The 15,051-nt window shown below is 42.0% G+C and overlaps 1 protein-coding gene across 1 annotated transcript in view; it reads right to left on the bottom strand.

Moving 5' to 3' along the window:
* The window catches only part of LOC310870589 (myosin-7-like), a gene marked incomplete at its 5' end in the record, with an annotated part of 30,539 nt that extends 27,816 nt beyond the window's left edge, over positions 1-2,723 (bottom strand). Inside the window, one exon of the mRNA XM_083781834.1 lies at positions 2,523-2,723. Within this exon, the coding sequence (XP_083637960.1) occupies positions 2,523-2,723 (201 nt within the window). The remainder of the gene's footprint in view (positions 1-2,522) is intronic.
* Between the last annotated feature and the right edge of the window lie 12,328 nt (positions 2,724-15,051).

The following is a 15,051-nucleotide window of genomic DNA, read 5'->3' as shown; positions in this document are numbered from 1 at the left end:
TATGAGGTGACATTGGTCACGGACCACGGTACACTGGAGGTGTGCATGTGTCCTACTTCTAAATATTAGCCATGTGTGTATGTGTGTGCGCTGCATGTGCATTATTGTGTACACATATCTTTATACATGTTTGCATCCCAGTATGGTTATGTACATTTACAATTTAGGCATTTAGCAGACACTCTAAATGCCAGACCGATGCAAGAACAAAATAAAAAACATGCTAATACATCAAATACATAAAAATAGTCATCATGAATCATACATAAGCTAAGAACCAGTGGAATATCTAAATAATGAAACCATGCGTATACACTATAGAGTGTTATGTCTACATAAAGTGATATTTAAGTTGCATAAGTTGAGCCTATGCATATACGCCTGTAGGTCGTCGAGGCTAGGGCAAGTGCTGTGGGGCTAAGATGGAGTCTGAAGAGGTGGGTTTTCAGACTGAGTTCAGTGAGTATTTACAGTGCATAATAACCAGTACATTATATTGCTTTCATGGATTAGAAAATATATGCCAAAGGGCCCCCACAAGAGAAGATGTTTATGGCTCTAGCAGTGATACCATTTTACACAAGGACCCCCAGTTTGGCATGCATTAGGCTACGGAGTACAGACCCCCATTTAATGGCATTTATATCTCTGGGACCCCAATGTCACGTGTATTGTAAAATCAGTGTTTATTTAACTCTGATAGTGTACAATGGGATCAATTGAAAATGGGATTGACATTCAAAGTTGTAAATGCAACCTTGCAACCCATTTCAAAACAATTATGCGTAAATGATCCTTCTACAACACCGCCAAATGCCCTGACCCCCTCCCTCAAAAGAATGCAGATCACTTGCATCTTTTAAATCAGGCCTGGAAATCCACCTTTCAGCTGCAGGCCCAAGGGAGAGGAAATTATCACCCCCCCCCCCCCAGTCCTCTCTCCCCTCCTTGTACTGTATATACAGTGCTTTGTGTTTTTATTTTATTTTACCTTTGATGAACTGATGATATAGAATTGTGTTATTGTTCATGTCATGATGTATTAAAGGAGAATTACATACTAAAAGGCTTTCTTACCTTTCTTTGTAGTTGTTACGTCCCCACCAAAGAGGTCCAGGTGTTTTTTTGTGCAAAAGCTCCTTATTGGCTATTTCCCCTACCATAAGCCCTCAATGAATTGCATTGAATTGAATGGGAATTGAATGGGGCTATGGGGTGTTGTGCTAATTCGCTTATTTCCATCGCTCAAAATTATAATTTCTTTGTATATATCCTCTCTTCATAATGTAAATAATATCCCAAGCGGCACACTTTACTACTTCTTTCGATGGAAATAAGCGAATTAGCATAACACCCCATAGCCCCATTCAATTCCCATTCAATGCAATGCAATTCATTTAGGGTTTATGGTAGGGAAAATAGCCAATAAGGAGTTTTTGCACAAAAAAAACACCTGGACCTCTTTGGTGGGGACGTAACAACTACAAAGAAAGGTAAGAAAGATAAGAAAGCATTCTAGCATGGAATTCTCCTTTAATTGATTGAATAGAGCCTAAATGGAAACAGGACCGCAAGTCCCTTTCGGACTGAGTCCTTTTGGACCGAGTCCTTTTGGACTGAGTGTTTGACTGTGTGTTTTGACTGTGTGTTTTGACTGTGTTTGACTGAGTGTTTGACTGTGTGTTTTGACTGTGTTTGACTGTGTGTTTTGACTGTGTGTTTTGACTGTGTTTGACTGAGTGTTTGACTGTGTGTTTTGACTGTGTGTTTTGACTGTGTTTGACTGTGTGTTTTGACTGTGTGTTTTGACTGTGTTTGACTGAGTGTTTGACTGTGTGTTTTGACTGTGTTTGACTGAGTGTTTGACTGTGTGTTTTGACTGTGTTTGACTGAGTGTTTGACTGAGTGTTTGACTGTGTGTTTGACTGTGTGTTTTGACTGTGTTTGACTGAGTGTTTGACTGAGTGTTTGACTGTGTGTTTGACTGTGTGTTTTGACTGTGTTTGACTGAGTGTTTGACTGTGTGTTTTGACTGTGTTTGACTGAGTGTTTGACTGAGTGTTTGACTGTGTGTTTTGACTGTGTTTGACTGAGTGTTTGACTGTGTGTTTTGACTGTGTTTGACTGAGTGTTTTACTGTGTGTTTTGACTGTGTGTTTTGACTGTGTGTTTTGACTGTGTGTTTTGACTGTGTTTGACTGAGTGTTTGACTGTGTTTGACTGAGTGTTTGACTGTGTTTGACTGAGTGTTTGACTGTGTGTTTTGACTGTGTTTGACTGAGTGTTTGACTGTGTTTGACTGAGTGTTTGACTGTGTGTTTTGACTGTGTTTGACTGAGTGTTTGACTGTGTGTTTTGACTGTGTTTGACTGAGTGTTTGACTGAGTGTTTTGACTGTGTTTGACTGTGTGTTTTGACTGTGTTTGACTGAGTGTTTTGACTGCACTCTGTTGCTGTTTATACATTATGTCTAATACACTATTCAATCAATCAATCACTGCAGATGTCAGCGGGTTAAATACCTTCCCCCTCTCGGTGTCGGCGGTGACCGTGTCTCCCTCGCGGCTGGTGATGGACGCCTTGACGTACTCCTCCTCCGCGTCGGGGACGAAGCATTCCTTCTTCATGTCGAAGAGGCGCGTCTGGGCCTCCAGGCGCTCCCTGTCCGACTTCCTCAGGTAGCAGGCGGCCGGCCCGAACTCAGCCATCAGAGCGTCGCCCATCTTTGTTCAGCCTCTCTGCGGAAACAACCGGTTTCGTTAGAATTAAGCCATTTTGGGGCGGGAACCCCTTTTGGTGTTAGCATCATGTCATGCTTTAGCTATTGAAAAACAGCAGATCTACAAGCTCATAGCGCGCCACTGAGTGGAGCTCTACGAGCTTGTAGGTCTGCTATTTTTGAAAAATCGAAGAAGGACTGACATAGAAACATAGCTTTTTCAAGAAAACAGTCAGGATATAGAAGACATTTTTAGAATCTGATCTCAGGTCAGAATGGGTTAAGCCATGTCATGACATCTAACAGCGTGGGAGATCAAAGGATATAAGGCATAAGCCATTGTGATAAACCATTTTGGAAATGGCAGCGATTGTCTATGGCTATATTTATGTTTTGCCAAGCTGTAACATAACATTTTGTAATGTAACTTTAATTAGCTATTCGATCAGACAGTTTCTACCCCAGAGCAGTCATAGCTCTAAACACTGACACTTGAACTCTGACACTAGACACTTTATGAACTGAAAGGACTTGCTGTGCAATATGCGTTAAACGTTTGTATTTTGTGTTTTATATAGAGTATTATGTATTTTGTTTTAAATGCACTGAGCTGGTTTGCAAATCAATTTTGTTGTCTCGTACAATGACAATAAAGATATTCTGATTCTGATTCTGATTAATAATATAGATTTCTTTATTTCTTACGGTCTGCCAGAACCAGACGAGGGTCCAATTAGATTCTACAACACCTACCTTATCAACGCTTAACTGAGAAGACTGGCCAGTGTGTGTAGACAGAGGTCCTGGAAGATGAGAATGAGACAGACCAGTGTGTGTAGACAGGTCCTGTAAGACGTGAATGAGACAGACCAGACCAGTGAGACACATGGAGTTCATTCATTATACACAAACAAAGCTGCAGTATTCAAACTCAGAGGCAGATGTACAGCCATAGCATATCTTACCTTGGGATAGAATGACGACCTATTGGGGGTCCATGCCATGTGTTCCCTCTTTATAAACCAAGTCCCCTCGGCCAAATATGGACGTGCATTTCAGGGGCCGAGGAATGTTATTGTGTCTGTGCTGAGTCGGGGTCCCGGGAGGGGGGGGGGGGGGGTCAATAAGTGGCGGAAAGCAATATAGAAAGCAGCGGGGCAGGAGTCTTATCGGTGACTTGACCGTGGACCATATTAGGAGCTCCTAATGTGCTATGTGTGATTAATCACTGCTATCTTCAAGTATTCATCTTTAAATAGACAACGGGGAGGAATTCCATTGTCACTGTCTGCAGTGGACATTCTGCTCAAGGGAATATATATCACTCATTCTTGAGATGAGGGACAAAAGTGGAAAAAACATGTCCCACACATAAGAGCCTTATTATTGTTAAAAATAAATTAATTTAATAAAAATAAAAGCACTTGCAAAGTTACATGTAATACAGTTGTGCATTATTATGCCATTCATTTCATTATAATTGTTTTCATATGCCATCTGAATTAGTTAAAAGCAGGCACTGTACCCAAAAACGCCTGTATTTAGCCTGTCCCCAGCAAGTGGTCATAATTTCAAACTGCTAAAAAAGTGTCTAATACTGTCACAATCACATAAATATACATACTAAATTAAAGTAGATTGTCAACAACATAGCAAACAATATACACAATAATTTTAATTTATTTTTTCCATTAGTTATCTCATATCAAATGTGTGTCCCACGTCTCCCGTCAACTCCGTCAGGTTTTTTAAAAGTCTTAAATTAATCAGAAAATATTGTCGACAGATTTAGCCTGAAGACTCCTTTTCCAAGTCCCGTTTGTATTTGTTGCAACAGTGGAGCACCTGGTCTGACAAGCATTCAATTGTTTGATATTTTAAACAAACAATGTTGATATCAGGGTGGTCACAGCTTTTACATGTCAACTCCGTCAGGACATTATTATGATCTTTGTTAAGAATTCCAAAATAATGTTTATTATTTTAGTTTAGGGTTAGGTTTAGCTAACAAATGAAGCAAAAACAAAATGGCTACATTGTACTACAGAGGGTTAAGATGAAAACAAATGACATTTTGTCAACTCCGTCAGACGTCAACTCCGTCAGGTTTTGTGTCTGACGGAGTTGACATGTATCTGACGGAGTTGACAAAAGTGTTCCTAAAACAATAAAGTTATAGTTTTTGAATAATGAAACGTATTCTAATTTGGCACACAGTTAGAGCATGCCTTAAGGAACATTTTTGGCTATAGGGCCATCACAGATTTGTCTCGTGGTGAACATGGCAGCCATTTTCCAAAATTGCCGCCACCTGATGTTATTTTACAATAACTCAAGTTCTACACCACCTAGGATCTTGATTCTGGTGACTAAGACTACATTTTCAAGGATGAGGGATACAGTGGTACAATTTAGATTTTCCCTGTGACCATGGCAGCCATTTTTCAAAATGGCCGCCACCTGCTGTTATTTTACAATAACTCAAGTTCTACACCATCTAGGATCTTGATTCTGGTGACTAATCATACATTTTCAAGGATGTGGGATACATTGGTACTATTTAGATTTGTCCTGTGACCATGGCAGCCATTGTTTTTCAAAATGGCCGCCACCTGCTGTTATTTTACAATAACTCAAGTTTTAGACCACCTAGGATGTTGATTCTGGCGACTAATAATACATTTTTAAAAGATGAGGAATACAGTGGTACTATTTAGATTTGTCCTGTGACCATGGAGGCCATTGTTTTTCAAAATGACCACCAACCTGCTGTTATTTTACCAATAACTCAAGTTTTAGACCACCAAGGATCTTGATTCTGGTGACTAATCATTACATTTTCAAGGATGAACTTTCTCTGGGAGGGGTCGGGGCTTATTTCAGCTGCAGGTTGAGTTGCTACTGACAGGACATTAAAAGGAGGTGGGCTTTCTGGCCTTTGACTTGTCCCTTCCAGGTACACAAGACGCACAGTTTGACTTCACTGGCCACTGCAGTGTGGCGTTGTATCTTGGTGGCCTCCTGCCAGTGTTTCTCCATCCTTCTCATGAGCTCTGTGTTCTGGGGCTCTGTTATAGTCAACTTACATTGTCTTGGCTGGAGATTGCTTTCCTGCAGGGTCCAGCCCAGTCTTGTGCAGATGGCTGCTGGCCCACCTGGAGGCCCCAACCTCACTTGTTCGGTTGGTGTGATTAGGTGGGGTGGTCTTCCCCAATCAGGATGAAGGGTTTGACCCTTTCAAACGGCAGTCTGGCCAAGTGTCTGTATTTAGTTGTGAGGCTAGATACAGGATACGATTGCTCACCCAGCCCCAGGTGACTTGAGGTGAAGGCTCCTTTGATTTGGTAACATTGCTTTGGTTGACATGCTGGGGACACAGAACGACACTGATGCCTTCAGTGTCTGCACATCCTGCCTGATAGTCCTGAAGGCAGATCTTCTGTCTTCAGTCTTTCGCTCACTGTTCACTGCTCACTGTTCACCTCAAGCAGGTCTTCAAGGTGTTTGCCTTTGCACAGGCTATATGGCTAGGACTCGTGCTTCAACCACTCAGAGAACTCCAACATGGTGTTGGTTGCTCCTGGGCCGCAGAGCATTGTGCGGCAGAATTCAGCTCTCATCTCTGGTGGCAGCTTTTTGAGGAGTCGTGCAACATTTGAGCCGCATCAAAGTTCTGTGTCTCCCTCTGGGCCTAGGGTAGACACTTGCTATTTTCCGTAACACTAATTGGTGGGGCTGTCCAAACTTGTTGTTTAGGTGTCAATCGGGTCTCTGTTGGTGAAGTCGGATCTAGGTGGTCTAGAAGATGAGTTAGTCAGGGGATTATTAATACAATCTGGTAATAAATTCCTTATCAAGAATTTTCTTCACCAATGTGTTTGGAAGGGTGTCTACTAACATATCCGCTGAAAGTTGGGGTACCATCAACAACCTATATAAGGCAAAATGTTCATTATGCTTTAAGTAGCATGTGACATGTCAAACTAGGGAGTTTGCATGATTCTGAATGCATTCCAAGCATTAGCTATGCACGAAGAACACTCCTTGGGCTGAAAACGGCCATAGCCGTCATCACAAAATGAGGTCAGCACATTTGGGCCAGTGGATATATGGCCGAATTTAGCCGAAGGGGTTTGACCCCTAGTTTGGCCATAGACTCCCTAGTTTGGCCATAGCCACTTGGTATGGTACCCAACTTTCAGCAGCTGTCAAAAATGCCCCTAGGGTGGTTCAATAGAAACCAATGTGGGATATGTTAGTAGACACCTTTACAAACACATTGGTGAAAAAATTCTTGGTAAGAAATGTAATCACAGATTTGACATTATTCTGATAATATTCCCTGACTAAATTGGTAAAATAATAGCAGGTCCACCATTTTTGAAAATGGCTGCAATTGTCACAGGATAAATCTAAATAGTACAACTGTATTCCTCCTCCTTGAAAATGTAGCATTAGTCACCAGAATCAAGATCCTAGGTGGTGTAGAACTTGAGTTATTGGGAAATAACAAAAAGTTGGCGGCCATTTTTAAAAATGTCTACCATGGTCACAGGACAAATCAAAATAGTACCAATGTATCCCACATCCTTGAAAATGTATGATTAGTCACCAGCATCAAGATCCTAGGTGGTGTAGAACTTGAGTTATTGTAAAATAACAGCAGGTGGCGGCCATTTTGAAAATGGCTGCCATGGTCACAGGGCCAATATAAATAGTACCACTGTATTCCTCATCCTTGAAAATGTGGGATTAGTCACCAGAATCAAGATCCTAGGTGGTCTAGAACCTAAATCAGTTAAACTTGTCAACTCCGTCAGATGTTCGTCAACTCCGTCAGACGTTCGTCCCGTGATGTTTTTGTTAATTTCCAAAGAAATAGAAAATTCGATGTTAAATATTTTGTGCATATGTATTGAAACACCAACTGAAATGATACGTAATGATGATTTTTTTTTTTTTTTACATGGTTTTCATGTTATAATATTGAAAATAGAGGTTGAAATGACGGATTTGAGAAATTGGATATTTCATAATAGTGTGATATTGGAAAAAAACAATATTAAAATAATTGTATTACTTAACTTGATTACTGAAAGCCAGTATAAGATAACTGAGGACTTTATATTATTGTTGAAATTATCAAATTCAATTAAAAAATATTTTAGTGTGTCTGACGGAGTTGACATGAATCAGGTATTAAGTGCATAAATGTCCCATTTTAGAAAGAAATGTTATGCGAAAAACCTGTTCCTTCTCAATATTGGTAGTTGAGACCTGTGTCTACAAATACATCCATTTGATTTGAATGTATCTTAAAAAAAAAAAAAATCCAGTTTGAAAAAAGTTTTGTCCCTTATCTCAAGAATGGGTGATATATATATATATATATATATATATATATATATATATATGTTGTAGATATTTATGTACTAAAGAGCTCATTAAACTAAGAGGTTTATAGCTCATATAAATAGCTCATACAAGCTCATAGCTGGCGTGCTATGAGCTTGTAGATCTGGTATTTTTGAAAAATTGTTAAAATGTGGCGTAAATCATTGAATATAATATATTTCAGAGCGAACATTTTTAACGGAAATATTTGATTCTGGGGGGTCCCTGGAACAACATATGTTGAGATGGGGGCCCAATAGAGATAATTCTGGGGGTCCTTGACATGAAAAAGGTTGAGCACCACTGACATAGAAACATGGGTTTTTCAGAAAAATGTTAGAAGCCTTTTTTTTTATCGACCTCAGTCCAAAATGGATTAAACAAGGCAGGTCAAGAGAAACTAATTAGCTCAGTATTGGCAGAATGTCAAATTGTAACACAGCAATAATGTTATTGAGTAACAAATAAATACCGTCAGTGCATTATGTTCTGTGTGGTATATACCAGAATAAAGGCATAATTTAATTCAGCTTTTGTTTCCACAGCTCTTTTAACCCATTTTGGACTTCTAAATCCTAACATTTTCTGAAAAACCTATGTTTCTATGTCAGTGGTGCTCAAAAGATTTCATGTCAAGGACCCCCAGAATTATCTCTATTGGGCCACGGACACCCCCCCCCCTATCTCAAAATATGTAGTTCCAGGGACCCCCCAGAAGCAAATATTTTAGTTAAAAATGTTCGCTCTGAAATATGTATTCAATGATTTGCGACACATTTGAACGATTTTTCAAAAATAGCAGACCTACAAGCTCGTAGCGCGACACTCTGTGGCATGCTATGACCTTGTAGATCTGCTATTTTTCAATAACTAAATTATAAGATAATGTTTAAAACACCAAAAGGAGTTCCCGCCCAAAATGGATTAACACGGAACATTCCACAGACGTGAGCTATACTGGGCATTTGTTTCGCATAAACACAAAAAAAAACAAAAAAACATTGCATATTTCTCTGCAGTGTTATTTTGGAAGAGCGTGTCATTGCCTTGCTTCTCCATTACCCAGAGGGGCTTAAGTGGAGTTAATGCGTGACATTGGTAACTTATTGTGTTCACTTAGGCTGGAAATTGTGCGTAACATAAACACAGTATCAGATACCAAAGGGGCCGGTCTAAATAAGGCTTAGGTTAGCCTGTGAGATTAGCGAGGCGGCAAGTGTCAGGCCCTCACAGTCATAGGTCTGTCAACGGGTGACGTGCTTTACATTCAGCTGAAAGGCAATGATGATGCAGCAGCAGTATAATGGAGAGAGTTGTGTTGCCGCGTCCGCTTATTATAATAAGCTACTTATTAGGGGTTGTTTTTTTGAGTGGTGCAACCACTCCAAGGAACATGAATGTCCCAACCATAGACTGTAAATAAATATGGACAAAGCGTTCTCCTGGTCTGATATGGACGTAAGTCAGTCCTTGAATTGTAAATCGCCATCTTTCTAGATCCGTTTGGGCCCAGATGGCCATTGGCTGGCCCAGACAACGAGGCGGGACTTTCCCCCCTTCTTCTTCGTTGGTTTTTATTTTGACTTGAACGGGGGGTGGCTCCCGATCATAGACTGTAACGGTTTACATGAACTTTCAGGAAGTCCCGATTTCCTTAGTGGCTTCACGAAATATCTGTCTGACTGCCCCCCTGGTCCCAACCTATGTCCCCATGTTTAGAGTACCAACAGGGGGCGCTGTTGCAACACTCACTTCAGACTGGTCTGAGTTTTCTGCACTTGTAAATTATTTGCGGGTTGTGGTTATTTGGGAACGTTTCTAAAGTGTAGCTGCTTATTAAGGGCTCGTTTCTAAACGTGTAGCTGCTCAATTAGTTGGGCCTGCTTTCCTAATTAGGAATTCTGGAATGACCCTAATGTTTAAACCAGTGGTTCTAAAACATTTCCACGCCATGGACTCCATGTAGACGTATGGTGTGACCCCTGTCTGTACCAGAGTTGTGTGTGTTAAAATATATTAAAAAAAAATATATATATATATATATATATATATATTTATATATATATATATAAAAAACAGCTCACAACGCGTCACATTGCGATGCGTCGTGAGCTTGTGGGATTGTCTATTTTCACATTTCCGCTGCTCATGTGGCCTAGTCGCTTCGTTTGGGGCGTGTGGCGTTTTCAGACCTCGTTGCTTATTTCTGTCGCAAAATCCGGCAACACATGGCTGAGCGTTTTGCCGGTGCGACGTAGTGGTCCATCATGGTGACGCCAAGGTCACTTAAAGAAGCCCTATTATCACCCAGACATGCAGCGCAGCGTTGCAGCCAGTGGAAGCACATCATGGCCTCTCGGCCACACTGCAGGCTTGTTGACGCAGCGTTGTGTCTTCGGGGGGACAAAGATAACCTTGTGACATTCCTACAGAGACGCCTCGGCGCTGACGGACGGACGGACGGTCCTGCCGCTGCCCGCATGCAGCGCCACGCCTGGGATCAACTGTTGTAAATTAACTGCCGTGAAGAACAGCAGTGTTTCTCACAAATACATCAACACGGGGTTGACAGTTGTAGAGCAAGTATGCGTGGCCCATGAAACTTAATGTACTGTTAACCCATTCTGACATGAGATCAGATTCTAAAAATGTCTTCTACATCCTGACAGGTTTCTGTAAAAGCTATGTTTCTATGTCAGTCGTTCTTCAATTTTTCAAAAAATAGCACACCTACAAGCTCGTAGCGCGGCACTCGGTGCCGCGCTATGAGCTTGTAGATCTGCTATTTTTCAATAGCTAAAGCATGACATGATGCTAACGCCAAAAGGGGTTGCATGGAGTGACATGCATGGAGTCTTGACTTGAGCTAGCTGCATGGGCCTCAATCTTTGCACACTGTAAACACTAAACAGTGTACAAATTGAAAATAAATAATAGCTGGCCGGCTTTTCTTCATTCAGAACACACACACACACACACACACACACACACACACACTTATATGCACGATTAAATCTGCTATTTGAGCATATATTCAGCAGTCACTTCCACATCCATTAATAATGGCAGCCACTCCAGGTCAAGAGATAAGGTGAAGGTCAACAACTGGTGACAAGTGTTGAGATCATTTCCATTGTGATAAGGTAAACAGTCAGTTGACAGCCGGAGGCGAGGCGGGGTGTCAACGTGAGAGATGCCATGGCTCGTTAAAGACTCGCCCTACCATTCCATCCTCCGTTTATTAAAGGTACACTTCATCCCTTTTGCAACCAGATCTTATTTTAAGCCATTTTGGGTGGGAACCCAAACCCTTTTGGTGTTTTAAAGCATTATGTTATACTTGAGCCAAAGAAAAATAGCAGATCTACAAGCTCCTCGAGTGCCGCGCTACGAGCTTCTAGGTCTGCTATTTTTCATTGTGAAAATGTGGAGCAAATCTTTGATTATATCTTTCAGAGCCAACGTTTTTAACTCAAATCTTTGCTTCTGGGGGGTCCCTGGAACAACATATTTTCAGATGGGGGTCGGTGGCCATATAATCTTGGGGGTCCTTGACATGAAAATGTTTGAGAACGACTGACATAGAAACATAGGGTTTTTCAGAAAACTGTCAGGATTTAGAATACATTTGTAGAATCGTTCCCAGGTCAAAATGAGTTAATGATGTTTGGGAGACAAGACACACTTTCCTGGGGGTTTTATGTGGGTAATATATGTGTTTTTACGATATTTTACTATTTCAAATTTCAAAGTGTCCATGCTGTCATGGACACTGGGCTCACTTCACTCCTGGACTACAATTCCCATAATGCTTTGGTGCACTGATCCTCCTTGTGGATAGGGGGAGGGCTGTCTTACCGAGACAACATGTAGTCCACTAAAAACTATGACTAAAGGCTAAATTTGCTGCCAAAAACACTGCTCTGAGGTCTGTAGGAGTATGAGTGCAACAACAAATAAATACGTTACTGTACATATGATGTTACTGTTTTCTCACATTGAGCATCATAAAACAACATCAAAGATAATCTGGTTACAGCTAGCGTCCACGTGAAGTTGCAACATGTGCCGATAATGCCACGTGGGTCGGATGTGCACGTAATCAATTAGGCCGACGATAATCCTCGACGCGTATCGACGCTCGATCTCTTTAACCTATTCTGACCTGAGATCAGATTCATTACGAGGTTTCCACTGGACACACACTGGTCTGATGAACCCATTCTGACCTGAGATCGGATTCTAAAAATGTCAGTCGTTCTTCGATTTTTCAAAAATAGCAGACCTACAAGCTCGTATCGCGCCACTCGGTGGCGCGATATGAGCTTGTAGATCTGCTATTTTTCAATAGCTAAAGCATAACATGATGCTAACACCAAAATGGGTGCCCGTTCAGAATGGGTTAATTAGGCCGACGATAATCCTCGAGGCGTATCGACGCTCGACCTCTTTAAACTCATCACGTGTAAATGTTTCGGAGAGTATGGGCTCGTCATAATACATAACATTCTACATGTCGCAGTACGAGCTACACGCCTAGCGAGGGAGGTTAGCATGGCTAGACATGTAATGAGAGAACATACAGGACTCCTGGTATTCACACCGAGGACTCCTGGTATTCACACCAAGGTTTTCATTAGTCCAACCCCCCCCCCCCCTCTCTCTCCCTCCACCCCCCTCGCCTCATTTTAACAGTAGCAACACTGCAGACATCAAAAACAACATACCCTTTGTCTGACTCGGCGGATATGTACAGTAGGTCAAGGCCAGGTACAGTGGTAGAAAGTAAATAAGTACATTGACCCAAGTACAAGTGCTTAAGTAAAAGTGTTAGGCAGTTTTTGCTGGGCATTTCCAATTTTATATACTAGGTCTGTCTAATTTTCTTGCTGTACTGTATATTTCGATTATCACAAAACATACATTGACCACTTCAATCAGCGGCCGTGTATACATTTCGGCCATTTGAAAATTAGCCGATCTACAAGCTCACAATGGGTCGTGATGTGGCGCATTGTGAGCTTGTAGATCTGCTCGTTTCCAAATGTGTTACACATATGATAACTTGTGAAACGGGACATTCTGCACAATGAGTATGTTTGGGACTTCTAAGTATATTTTGATGCCAATACTTTTGCATTTGATTACCATACTTTTACTCGTAGAGTGTTTCTACATTGCTACTTTAATATATACCTATAGGCAGAGATAACTATTATTATTTTATATTTTGTATAGAGGGACAGACAGTAGGCTGACAGGAAATGGGGGAGAGAGATGGGGGGGTAACATGCAGCAAAGGACGTCGGGATCAGGAGTCGAACCCGCGGCACACTGCCAGACTTGGACTACCGGCCAAGGTGCCTGGACCGCTGAGCCACGGCCCAGGCCCAGAGTGAACATTTTAACTCAAATCTTTGCTTCTGGGGAGGTCCCTGGAACAACATATTTTCAGATGGGGGGCGGAGGCATTTTGGGGTCCTTGCAGGGACGGATTAACCCCCACGAGGGCCCCTGGGCCGGTCATTTCTGCAGGGTCCCCATAGTGTGCATGCGCGCAACACCTACATTTAACTAAATCAATGGCCAATGAAGGGCCCCAGGAGTCCTTTTCAGGGCCTCAAACCTAGTACTGCGTGGTCCAATTTCCCTGAAGGGCCCCTGAGAGCCAAGGGCCCCATGGCCACGGCCCCTGGGTCCTTGACATTAAATATTGAGCAACAGTGATACAGAAAGATGAGGTTTTTCAGAAAATTGTCAGGATTTTGAAGAATCTTTTTTGACGTCAGGCCTAAATGGGTCAAGTCTCCTGAGGAGGCGCGTCTGAAGCCTGTCCTGGACAAAGTGTCCGGACATAAACAATATTATACCATTCAACATTTTTCTCTGATTACACCAACAGAGTTGAGTTAATTTTAGTTTCCCCTAAACACTTCCCTCAGTGGAATCCAGCCCAGCTCTTGGGAGGAACAGACACACTTCAACGTGGACATGGATTCATGATGACCAGCTGCACTGCATTATGAGAAGGCTGGATATGAGCACTGGCTTATTGTTAACCTCCTCTGCATTCTTTATGCCTCTATTTTAAGAACAATGGAGACAGAGAGAGAGAGACACAGAGAGAGAGAGAGAGAGACAGAGAGAGAGAGAGAGATAGAGACAGAGAGACAGAGAGAGAGAGACACACACACACACAGAGAGAGAGACAGAGACAGAGACAGAGACAGAGACAGAGACAGAGACAGACAGAGAGAGAGACAGACAGAGACAGAGACAGAGAGGAGAGAGAGACAGAGAGAGAGATACACAGAGAGAGAGACAGAGAGAGAGAGACAGAGACAGAGACAGAGAGAGAGAGAGAGAGAGAGAGAGAGAGAGGTCTCCTAATTCCCCCACACAGTAACTCTGTCATTTCTCGACCGTTTCGGACGCAGGGCGTCTCTCCAGAACCGGGCCAGCACCCTGGACGAGTTCATGTGGGTCTGAAAGTTCTGGGGACCCACCGGGGAAACCCCACACGGAGTTGCACTAATCAGTTCACACATGTGTGATTTTTCTTTCTCGTCCACGTTCTGCCCTCTCTGCCGTTTCAAGCCGTCTCTGTCATCATCACACCAGAGTGCATGTGGTCATGTGGTCATCATCACACCAGAGTGCACCAGAGTGCACGTCTCAGATCAGCTCATAATAGCTTCAACATTAGCCACACAACGGCAGTCTAAGATTCATTCGCGATTCATTCGATTCACGCTCAGAAAAATGCCACGATACAGTATTGTGAGACAGCTTGATTTTTATTTATTTTTTATCACGTGGATAAAAGTTAACTCAATTCAGTCATTTAGATTCCATAGAATTCAACATGCCTTCTATGGAAGCATGCCAATCTTCAAGCTCTCAATGTGTCTTTGGCGCATTGAGAGCTTGTAGATCGG

The sequence above is a fragment of the Protomyctophum parallelum genome (assembly GCF_964188405.1).
Source record: "Protomyctophum parallelum genome assembly, chromosome: 14".
Lineage (NCBI taxonomy): Eukaryota > Metazoa > Chordata > Actinopteri > Myctophiformes > Myctophidae > Protomyctophum > Protomyctophum parallelum.
The sequence above is the reverse complement of the archived record's forward strand: the minus strand, read 5'-3'. Positions and strand labels throughout refer to the sequence as shown.